This window comes from Pongo pygmaeus, chromosome 2, assembly GCF_028885625.2.
Source record: "Pongo pygmaeus isolate AG05252 chromosome 2, NHGRI_mPonPyg2-v2.0_pri, whole genome shotgun sequence".
In the NCBI taxonomy this organism is placed as follows: domain Eukaryota; kingdom Metazoa; phylum Chordata; class Mammalia; order Primates; family Hominidae; genus Pongo; species Pongo pygmaeus.
The window spans coordinates 144,704,878-144,717,211 of record NC_085930.1 but is presented as its reverse complement, the minus strand read 5'-3'; the positions used below and the strand labels follow the sequence as shown (position 1 = coordinate 144,717,211).

Here is a 12,334-nt window from a genome sequence, read left to right as displayed (position 1 = left end):
ATCTCCGCCAACCTGGTCAGTGAAGGCTAAAGTTAGAAATTCAAATCCAGAAACTTATACTTCTGATAGATCTGAGGTTTATTCAGGTCTGAGACTTATCCTTTTTTTACATGTGTAATATATGGATATACAACACACAGAGTTTAAAATTTCATACACAGAAAAGGAAAAATGAGAAGTACAGTGCCATTGTTTTATCTGGTTCCATCAGTGAAAGCTGCTCCCTATAAGTGAGTTTTCTAGATAAGTACATATAGAGTCTATGCTACTAAAATAAATTACTAATCTCAGCTGAAATCTGAAATCTGGTAATGGGATTGGGACTACTGCCATTATCCTAAATTACTCCCAGACTAGAGTACATTTAGAGCTTTTGTGTCTTTTTTTTTTTTCTCTTAGTGTTTCTTACTCTCCTCACTACCTTTGTAGTCTGGTGGTGTAATCTGGTTTTTGCAGCTCTCCATGCACTTGATTCTAGTTATCCTCTCTCCCTTCTCCTATTCTAATTTTCTGTTTCAAATATATCTTGGGTTGAAGAATCAGGAAACCAAGCATTTAAAAACTGTACTTAAATAAAGGGTCAAGAGGCAGTAACTGAAGACCCCAGAGTTCATGAGAGTGATTCTGGTTACATCATGACCTTTTCTTTCTTTCTACCAGGTTCTTAGCTATGTTCTACGCTAACAGAGAAGTTATCTTCTTGCATTCTATCATTTCAGAAGGTGCTTCAGTGATTGCTGTGGGTGGGCAAGGGGGAGGATGAGTAGCCCCTCTCCTCTGCTTCAGTAGGAGCAGCCCTGAAGGAGTAGCTTTTTTACTACTATGGGTTCTGTTTTAGATTTCATTTAATGAGATTTCATTTAATGAGAGGATCTTACTGCTAAAACAAGTTTGAAAACCACTCTTCTAGAAATCTGATATCTAGATTTGTGTAGCTCAATTGACATGTTATAGTTGTAAATTTTAAACAAAACTGCTGAAACTCCAAAATTAGAACCCATTTTCAAAAGGAGATGAAAATTACCTGAAGTAGAGGGATGAAATCCTCCTGTTCTAGAGAGCTGCAGTTGGGCTTTGCTAGAAGACAGATGAATTTAGAGGCATCATCATGATGGTTATTCAGCAACCTATAAAAGAAACAACTGCTTAGGAAGATCAGTTCCTCTGAACAAACAATGACAATAACATCAATAGTTAGTAATTTCAGTTCGATCTGAAGGCCACTCAGATCAACAATCAAGTAAGGAATTTACATAATCAAAGGATGTTTTAGAATGATGAGCTGTCTATAAGATTGGATGAGTATTGAAGTCTATTAGACCCTCTTCCCTTCCAGTGGTCTCAGCATGAAGTAATAAGGCCTTGACCTTGATGATAAAATGGAAACAGAAAGGAAGGAACAGCTGTCTAAAACATTTTCAGGAAACATTCCTCAGGACTCCGGTAACCTCATCTAGTATTCCAAGCACCCAATGGTTCAAGCTAGAAACTTGGGAGTTGTCATGAACTTCTCCCTTCCTTTTACTCCCACACCTATCAACTACCATGTTGTTTCATTTCTACCAAATTTGCCCCTTTCTGTCTCCCACTGCCAATATCCATGCTTAGGCTCTTGTTTGTTGTTGCTTGATATTTCTGAGTAACATATTTGATCACATCATTGTCCAAATTAAAATTCTTCTGTCAAGCAGGCTAAAGTCCCAGCTTTTTTTTTTTTTTGAGACAGAGTTTTGCTCTTTTCACCCACGCTGGAGTGCAGTGGCACAATCTCGGCTCACTGCAGCCTTCGCCTCCCGGGTTCAACCAATTCTCCTGCCTCAGCCTCCAGAGTAGCTGGGACTTTAGGCGCATGCCACCACGCCTGGCTAGTTTTTGTATTTTTAGTAGAGATGGGGGTTTCACCATGTTGGCCAGGATGTTCTTGATCTCCTGATCGTGTGATCCGCCTGCCTGAGCTTCCCAAAGTGCTGGGATTACAGGCGTAAGCCACGGCGCCTGGCCTAAAGTCCTAGCTTCTTGACCTGACATAGAAGGGCCTCCAGAATCTGATCCTACCTGCTCATGTCCCCTTCTCTTACCATTCCTGCACTTGTGGTTGCACAAATGTTCCATGCCTTCTCACACCAGGCATTTGTAAATGCTACTGTCCTTACCACAATACCCTTTTCCCTTACTTCACCTTCCAGGAACTGTCACTGGCCTCCTGTGTCCTTCCATGTGCTTATTATTTCTGTCATGGCCGTTCCACAGTAGCATAACCTTATTGGAATAACTTTTTTTTTCTTCAACTTTTATCATAGGTTCAGGGGTACATGTACGGATTTGTTACAAAGGTATACTGAGTGATGTAGAGGTCTGGAGTATGAACGAATCCATCTCTCAGGTAGTGAGCATAGTACCAATAGGTAGTTTTTCAGCCCTTGCTCCCTCCATCCCTACCCTTTCTTATATTCCCCAGTGTCTACTGTTCTCATCTTTTTTTTTTTTTGAGACGGAGTCTCGTTCTGTTGCCTACGCTGGAGTGCAGTGGTGCAATCTCGGCTCACTGCAAGCTCTGCCTTCTGGGTTCACGCCATTCTCCTGCCTCAGCCTCCCAAGTAGCTGGGACTACAGGCACCCGCCACCACGCCCGCCTAATTTTTTTTTTTGTATTTTTAGTAGAGACGGGGTTTCACTGTGTTAGCCAGGATGATCTCGATCTCCTGACCTCATGATCCGCTCACCTCAGCCTCCAAAAGTGCTGGGATTACAGGCGTTAGCCACCACGCCTGGCCTGTTCTCATCTTTATGTCCATGTGTACTTGATGTTTAGCTCCCACTTACAAGTGAAAACATGTGGTATTTGGTTTTCTGTTTCTGCGAATTTGCTTAGGATAATGGTCTCCAGCTGCATCCACGTTGCTACAAAGAACAAGACTTCATTCTTTTTTATGGCTGCTTAGTAGTCCATGGTGTACCTGTACCACATTTTCTTTCTCCAGTCCACCATCGATGGGCATGTATGTTGATTCCATGTCTTTGCAATTGTGAACAGTGCTTCAGTGAACATATGGGTGCATAAGTCTTTTTGGTAGAATGACTTATTTTTCTTTGGGTATATACCCAGTAATGGAACTACTGGATTGAAATGTAAACTCTTAGTTCTTTGAGAAATCTCCAAACTGCTCCATGAGTTCAGCCATGTCCACCTCTTTAGCGAGACTGGGGAAATTTCTGTGGACTATATCCTCACATGTTTTCCAAGTTGCATACTCTCGCTCCTTCTCTCTCAGGAATGCCAATGAGTTATAGGTTTGGTCTCTTTACATAATCCCATATTTCTGAGAGTTTTCATTTTTTAAAATTCTTTTGTATTTTTGTCTGCCTGCATTGATTCAAAGGAGTGGTCTTTGAGCTCTGAGACTCTTTCCTCAGATTGATCTGTTGTTATTAATGCTTCTAGTTGTATTATGGAATTCCCGTAGTAAATTTTTCAATTCTAGAAGTTCAATTTGGTTCTTTCTTAAAATGGCTGTGTCATCTTTCAACTCTTGGATCATTTTACTGTTTTCCCTGGATTGAGTTTCAACTTTCTCCTGTATTTCATTGAGCTTTCTTACCATCCAGATTCTGAATTCTGTCATTTCAGCCGCTTTAATTTGGTTAACAACCATTGCTGGGGAGCTAGTGAGATCATCTGGAGGTAAGAACACACTCTGGGTTTTAGAATTGCCAGAGTTCTTGTGCTGGTTCTTTCTCATCTGTGAGAGCAGGTGTTCCTTTATCTTTTGATGTTGCTGTCCTTTGTCCTTTGGATGGAGCTTTTTTGTTTTTACTTTATTTCCCTTGAGGGTTTGACTGTGGTGCAAGCTGAGTACAGCCAACTGGCTTTATTTCTGGATGCTTTCGGAGGGCCAAGGCTCTGTATGGAATCTTTTCTGGATTTTTTTTTTTGAGACGGAGTTTCACTCTTGTTGCCTAGGCTGGAGTGCAACAGCGCAACCTTGGCTCACTGCAACCTCTGCCTCCTGGGTTCAAATGATTCTCCCGCCTCAGCCTCCGGAGTAGCTGGGATTATAGGTGCCCACCACTATGCCCGGCTAATTTTTTGTATTTTTAGTAGAGATGGGGTTTCACCATGTTGGCCAGGCTGGTCTCGAACTCCTGACCTCAGGTGATCCACCTGCCTTGGCCTCCCAATGTGCTGGGATTACAGTTTTCTGTCTTTCTTGAGACAAAGTCTGGCTCTATCACCAAGGCTGGAGTACAATGGCGTGAACACAGCTCACTGCAGCCTCAACCTTCTGGGCTCAAGTGATCCTCCTGCCTCAGCCGCCCAAGCAGCTGGAACCACAGGTGCATACCATCATGCCTGGCTAATTTTTTTGTAGAGACAGAGTCTTGCCATGTTGCCTAGGCTGGTCTTGAACTCCTAGGCTCATGCAATCTTACTGCCTTGGCCTCCCAAAGTGCTGGGATTACAGGTATGAGTCACTGTGCCTGGCCTGTATGGGATCTTTATTTGTGGCCAGAATCCTGTACTGGGTTTTCTCAGGCAATTCATGCTCGAATTTTTTGGTGGTGTAATTCAAGCTGTAACCCAGGAGATGGCATTTAATAGTAAGGGCTGCCAGGTAGACTGCAGGTTAGGGGTATGTCTGTGGGTGGTCTGTTCATGCAGCAGGTCAAGGGTGAGGGATCCCTGGGTAGGGCGATGCTGCCTTGGCTGTGCAGCTGGTGTGGTGCCCACAGCCTAGGTTTTTTTGGCCAGCAGACAGCAGTGAGAACCTCCCAGCTTGTGCTTGACAGGTCTCCTGGTTACTGCCCAGAATTTGGCCCAACCAGCTAGTTTGTCACAAGACTTCTGCACCCAGATCACTGGGCTATTAGGTGTTCCAGACTGCCAGGCTCCCTTGGGGAGAGGCTGTGGCCCAGTTCCTGTGCCAGCCCATTAATCCATACCTCACTCTTCCCAGTGCTCTGAGAGTGAGGGCTCCACTTGAGTTCCAACCACAAGTCTCAGCTGTGGTTGCAGCTGTTCCCATGCAAAACCCCATGGGCTCTGTATAGCCTTGAGCTCTGTCTCTGCCAGCTATCCAGGCAGTTTTCCCTGCCAACTCAAATGTCCATGGTGGCTGTGGGATCTCTTGCAGCTAGAATCCCAGAGGTCCACAGTGACAGTGGCCTGCTCTGCAGTTACTTCTTTCACCCCTTCCTTAGGAGCCAGAGCCCATGCAGGGTTCTCAGTTTCCTCCCTCTTCAGCCCCAGTGACTGCATCATCTCTCCACTGACTCTCAGTGCTTCCTCTTAAAAGATCTGTTCAAAGTATGCTGGTTTACTCAATATTTTGGTTTCTCTTGGTAGGAAAGGGAAGCTCTCCCTGGCTGTGTCTTCTTGGCCATCTTCATATCCGTGTCTTTTTTTTTTTTCTTTTTTTGGAGACAGGGTCTCATTCTGTTGTCAAGGCTGTGGTGGAGTCTCATGATCATAGCTTACTGCAGCCTCAAACTCCTGGGCTCAAGCCATCCTCCCACCTTAGCCTCCTAAGTAGCTAGGATTACAGGTGCAAGCCAGCACACATGGCTTGGTGTAACTCTTTCACTAGACTGTAAGCTCCTTACAGGGTATAAAACTGTGTCTTACTTTCTTTGTATCCCAACCGCCCTCAAGGCCAGACACAATACCTGGCATAGAGTTAGCATTCAACAAGTGATTAAGGAAGAAAAATAAGAAAATGTTTTTGATCAAACAGATGTATACTTCATTTGTGTTTATTAGAGCTATAGTATGATTTTTATACTTATTCTCCGTACCATTCCTCAACATGCTTAAGGCTCCTAAAGTTAAATAAACACGTTTCAGAAAAAGATTCACACAATAGATGCTAATAGGAGCCACCTCTCAGGATTAGAAAATGGGTGGCATGATCACAATAGAAAAACAGTGAGGTCTTTCAAAAGTACTACTTATATATATAAAACAGAATAGTAAGATATAAAAACAGCAGAGACATGACAGATGAGAGCTACTCTGAGAGGACAAAGTGACATCAGAAATGGTCTTTTGCTATGAAATAGAAAGAAAAGGTGAATTACAATTTTCTGCCAATGTTACTGGCTGGTCAACTCTATGGCAGGAGAAAAGATGATAAAAGTCATGAAAGCTAAAGAATGAAGGTAAGCATAGCTATTCTAAACTAGCATCTTTCAGAACTTTTAGGACAAAATGTTATTTTGTTAATGGACAAATGATACATTGATATGAAAAGGTAAAAGAAAGTAAAGCATAATAAAGCTGAAGCAATATTATTGATTCCATTTGAGATGAGTTCTGCCCAAAAGCTGATACTCTAGGACGTCAAAAAGAAATGCTATGGAGCAATGTCTTTCTCCTAAAAATGTCCTGACTATAAGAAAAATATATGTCAGAGTATAGACGTGAAATGGGCAGCGGCACAGGGAAAGGAAGTGGAACAGAGCCCTTTGGAGGAGAGATACTGAGGCCTCCACCCCATGAGCAGTCTGACATGAGAGAAATTATTTCCCTATATTCTGGTTTTTTTTTTTTTTGAGACGGAGTCTCGCTCTGTTGCCCAGGCCGGAGTGCAGTGGCACGATCTTGGCTCACTGCAAGCTCCGCCTCCCTGGTTCCCGCCATTCTCCTGCCTCAGCCTCCTGAGTAGCTGGGACTACAGGTGTCCGCCATCTCGCCCGGCTAATTTTTTGTATTTTTAGTAGAGATGGAGTTTCACCGTGTTAGCCAGGATGGTCTCGATCTCCTGACCTTGGGATCCGCCTGCCTTGGCCTCCCAAAGTGCTGGGATTACAGGCGTGAGCCACCACGCCTGGCCATTTCCCTATATTCTTATGACTTTTATATTTGACTCTTTTTATTTTTAAGATTATGTAGAGCTACTGGAGCAAGTCAGCATATATATGTATTCTCCAAAATGTTTTAATTCTGTATAATTACCTGTTAGCAATTTTTTGTATTTGAAAGTTTTAATATACTATACTTGAGCCCACATTGCTTTATGCAAACGTTACAATTTGTAAAAAAAAAAAAAAAAAAATTACAAAACTAAACATGTCTTCTCCAAGGTCAATGTGGTAACTCACACCACCATGCTTAGCTGCTTAGTCTCCCAAAATAGCCACACTTGGGGCTCCCTTAAAGCACTCTGGCTTTTAAAAGACATTTTAAGAGCTCAGAGAGGAGTTTCCACTAGAGGGCACTCAAACCATTTTAATATCTGACTGTAAAATAACACTTTAATTTAGAGACACACTTATCTATTCATAGAATTTTTCTGATGAAAAAAAGATAGGGATAGTTGCTCATGCTATATAACTTCATAAGCAATTTTCCTGCAGTTAACCAAAATGGAGACTTGTACTTCATGTCTTTCCCCCGCTTTTTGCATTTTGCAGAAATGTCTTCCTTACAGATAAAATTTAAACAATTCATCTGAATAAAAGAATACAGCTATTGTGGTGGTGGCTACTGATCTATCCACCAACATACACTCTTTTTAAAAAAATTTTTTTAAATTCCAAGGTACATGCGCAGGATGTGCATGTCTGTTACATAGATAAACATGTGCTGTGGCGGTGTGCTGCACCTATCAACCCATCACCTAGGTATTAAGCCCAATATGCATTAGCTATTTTTCCTAATGCTCTCCCTTCCCTCACCCCACCCCCTGACAGGCTCCAGTGTGTGCTGTTCTCCTCCCTGTGTCCATGTGTTCTCATTGTTCAGTGCCCACTTATGAGAATACGCTCCACCAACATAGACTCTTTAGTTCTAATGTGATGTATGAAGAACTTGAACTTGACCTGCTGCTAGATTTTTAAAAATAAGAATACATTTATTTATCACCTACTATATTCTCAAGCATTATCCTACTAAGGGCTTTTAGCTGAAATGAAGAAATTAGAAAGAATCTGTCTGTTCAATCTGCTGCTATTATAGGTTGATGTTAAATAATAATAACAATAGGTGAGTAGCATTTCCCAACAGTTTACCAGGAAGGATATTTAGCTCAGAAAAGGAGAGAAGAACATGCATAACAAGGGTGCTGATCAGTTAAAAGAGGCAGAAGGGGCAAGCTGTGATACTTAGCTAAGATGTATAAATACACCAAGAAATAACTCCTAAAGAAGAAAGAAGGGAGAAAAAAGAGATAAAGAAGAGAGATGTTGGGTCTGAATTCAAGAAAATTTGTCAGAATGTTAGAATCCAGGAAAAGCTTGATAAATATACTAGTCCTTTGGTTCCTTAACTGGAGCTTTCAAAAGGTAATGATTAAAATCTATTAGAATTCAGTATTTCTAATAAATCAACTAGATATAATTCTAAATTGGATCATATGGGAATGAAAATGTATTTCCCATGTGACACATCTGATTTTCCCCCCTTAAAGGGGAGTTCTTATTTGCTTATTTCACTGCTGCCAGATTCAAATCCTGAGACCCAAATTTAACAAGTAAAATTGGCTGGGTGTGGGGTTCACACCTGTAATCTCAGCACTTTGGGCAGCCGAGCTGGGAGGATTGCTCAAGGCCAGGAGTTTATGACCAGCCTGGGCAACAGAGTGAGATCCAGTCTCTATAAAAATTAGCCAGGTGTGTGTGGTGGTGCCTCCCTGTAGTCCCAGCTACTTAGGAGGCTGAGGTAGGATTATCACTCGAGCCCAAGAGTTTGAGGCTGCAGTGAGCTATGACTGGGTCTCTGCACACTAGCCTGGGCAAAAGAATGACATTCTGTCTCAAAAAAAAAAAAAACAAAAACAAAAATGAAAAACAAACAAACAAAAAGAAAAACCAAGTAAAACTAATAAACTATCAAATAGTTTTTAAAGAAAGATTTCTGCAGATCTGCTTTACTGGTTTTTAAACAGGTTAGATAAAGGCTTGTGGCAAAGAACTTGTATGTGGGTATAAATGGTTGTAAATCATTGAATTTTCCTTGTTGATATAAACAGTAAAGGGAAAATGTATAAATGAGTAAAATAGGTGACCTTTAGAAAGCATGTCATGAGGGTCACACAATTCTTTGCCTAGCCCCAGAGAGACTGCTCACATACTTACTTTCTCCACATGGCAATGAATGACTGTGCTGTCACAAATCCTGTCTTCTCTCCCCCTGCAGCCCTGAACATGGGGGCTTTCCAATAGAGAGGACAGCCACAGACCTGCAAATAGAAAACAAATACAGGGTAAGCCAACAGGGAATGAAGAGATGACATGGCCAAAGAGAAGATCTTTGTGGCTTTTACCCTTCATGCCACAGTGGATGGAAGAGCCCTCAGGAGAACAAAACTGGAGCATAGGAAAATATATCAACTAGGGTAGATTCAGAGAGAGGCAGAGGGGAAACAAAATAAGAGAACATGTTTAATGAAGAAAATGGAAATTCATTTATGTTTCCTCCAAGTCCATTTAAAGTGATTCCCTCCTCCAACCTGACAGTTGAAGCAACCAGCATCCCTTCCCACCACTTTCTTTTTTCTTTTTTGAGACGGAGTCATGCTCTGTTGCCCAGGCTGGAGTGCAGTGACACAATCTCAGCTCACTGCAACCTCTGCCTCCTAGATTTAAGCAATTCTCCTGCCTCAGCCTCCTGAGTAGCTGGGATTACAAGTGCCCACCACCACACCTGGCAAATTTTTGTATTTTTAGTAGAGATGGAATTTCACCATGTTGGCCAGGCTGGTCTTGACCTTCTGATCTCAAATGATCCACCTGCCTCAGCCTCCCAAAGTGCTGGGATTACAGGCGTGAGCCACCACACTTGGCTTACCACTCTTATAAATTTACTACCTTCTAGAAAGAAAAAGAAATGACTGAATGTCACAGTTGTAATATATGTCCTTCATTCATTCCTTAAGCAGAAAAATACAGCCACCTTTATTACTTGGTCACTTCGTGTTAATATTCCACTACCTATCTCCTTCTCTCTCCTTTGCCTATTATGTTATTAAGTCCCAGGTTCAAGAAGAAACAGAAAATCCTAGACTGCTCAAGAAAACAGCTATCATATCTATTTAAATGGTTATAATTCAGGTAAAAGATGAAAGGTAAAATGCTATCATTTATTTATATATTAGAGGCTACCACAAATGATTACAAAGCCTTAGGAAAGACTGGAAATGAATATAAAACAATTTTAGTACCCTAAAAGGTATTGATTTTTCTTAACAAAAAGCTCTTCCTTTCAATTAAAAAAAAACCTGAAGGAGAAAAAATTCTCTAGGAAAAAGGGAGGTAAATTTAGTAAGAACTCTCTTTCTCATGAAAGTAAAAGGACAATTTTTTTTTAATTGAAAGGAAGAGGTCCCCAAGTCCCAGGCCATGGACACATGGACAGGTACCAGTCTGTGGCCTGTTAAGAACTGGGCCACAGAGCAGGAGGTGAAGGGCGGGTGAGCGAGCAGTACCACCTGAGCTCTACCTCCTGTCAGATCAGTGGCAGCATCAGATTGTTATAGAAGAGTGAACCCTATCGTGAACTGTGCATGCAAGTGATCTAGGTTGTGCACTCTATCTAACGCACGCCTGAGGATCTGAGGCAGAAGTTTCATTCTGAAACTATCCCCCACTCTACCCCCATCCATGGAAAAACTGTCTTCCACAAAGCTAGTCCCTGGTGCCAAAAAGGTTGGGGACTGCTGCTATAAGTAATAATACAATCGTTACTATTAGCAAAGAAATAGTCTCCAAATCATCTCAATTTCTACACACACAGAAAACATATCCCAAATGTGGAACTCTTCAACAAGTCACATTTTGTTATGAGATAAATATGTTATTATTCACATTAGACCCAGGATCTAATGTGTGCACCCTCATCATTCCACAGAGGAAAAGCCTCTCCTCTAGAGGAAGACTAGATGTGCATCCACCTTAGGCTTAGGTGAAGCTGCTCCTGGTGTGAGGCTTCAGTGCACAGGGGACCCCCACAGGAGCCTGAAGAGTACCTAGTCTGACATTAGTTATCCTGAAAGAACACCCAGGCTGCTGGGTTCATGGAGATATGGAAGACAAGATTCAAGCCAAGGGAGGTAAGGACAGGGCAGAAATAAGAGGCTGCTACTGCCAGGGCCACTAAAGCATGTCTGCAAACAGAGCAGAATTTAAGATTTTTTAAGTCCAGAGGTCGAATATCTCATACCTCCACTGGGGTCAAGAATGAGGGAAAGGTGTTGCTTAGCAACCACATGATTTTGTTTACTGTATAAATAATGATTACCAAGGTGCAAAGCTCACAATTAATATACTTTGGCTGTATAAGCTGTTGAATCCACTTTCCCCAATCCCAGACTCTCCTTTCATGCAGAATGGTGGTTTGCCAAGAAAATGCTCTTAGACAGTCTTAGTGATAGGCTAGTGGCAACTACTGGGAATCGTCTGTATCATGGAGGCAGGGTGAATGGAGCCACAAACAGAAGGTGTGTGGAGACGCTGGAACTGGCTTATCAAAGTGCTTCAAATTCTCACCATTAGAGTCATTCATGAATTTTTCAGAACTGGAAGAGATCAGGAATCTTTTAACTTCCTGATCAGAAACACTTTCAGGGGCTGTGTGCTTACCACCTTCTGTGGGGTAACTTCCACTAACTGAGCAAATTTCATTCTCTTACGGTCTTTTCTCCAGAAGACTCCTGTTAAAATGGATATACATCAGCTCATAAGGAGTATTAAGTCTCTGAAGATTAATACACTTATTATGACCCAAAGGCAAAATCCTCAGAGACAGGGTACAGAACAAAGATGTTCTGAAGTAGACTGGAAAAGGTCAGCCTATTGTTCTCATAGTGGGGTACCCTGAGTAGCCAAGTGTTATACAGCAGGACGGTATTATGCCCTTGGAAAAATGACAAAGGGAAAAAATGGGAAAGGCAGAATGGTAAGGGCTATGGACATTACACTCTGACTATTAAAAAAAGTATGCTAGCCTGCATCTGCTTAAAAATCAAAGATTTAAGGTAAAAGAAGCCAGATCAATAAGAACCTTAACAGTAAATGGTATTAATCTGAAGGCAAGAGAATAGCACTTTTATTAACAGAAGAGAGAACAAGCTTTTTCTTGTTGAAGTGTGAAGTGTGAATATTGACTTTTTGTTTTTGTTTTTTTACAAAGGAAGAGAGTGGATAGCAAGTGGGTATACACAGAGATACAGAAAATAGATTTAGGAAACTTATTTTTAGAGGAGAAGGCGAGTCAATATATGGTAATCAAAGTTCTGGAGCAAAGAAAACTTGATCAACACCTACGATTTGATCTAAGAATGGCCAACAAAACAAATAATCCAAAGCAAGGTTGTCTAATGATACACACAGGAGAGGATGA

At 41.6% G+C, this 12,334-nt stretch overlaps 1 protein-coding gene across 5 annotated transcripts in view; it reads right to left on the bottom strand.

The window, feature by feature from the left end:
• Window positions 1–12,334, bottom strand: part of PPP2R3A (protein phosphatase 2 regulatory subunit B''alpha) — a 181,546-nt gene that overhangs the window by 97,277 nt on the left and 71,935 nt on the right. For all 5 annotated transcript variants that reach the window (XM_054480612.2, XM_054480616.2, XM_054480613.2 and 2 more), the window contains 2 exons: window positions 9,073–9,176; window positions 1,025–1,127 (listed from right to left, as the gene is read on the bottom strand). In XM_054480612.2, the coding sequence (XP_054336587.1) occupies window positions 1,025–1,127; window positions 9,073–9,176 (207 nt within the window). The remainder of the gene's footprint in view (window positions 1–1,024; window positions 1,128–9,072; window positions 9,177–12,334) is intronic.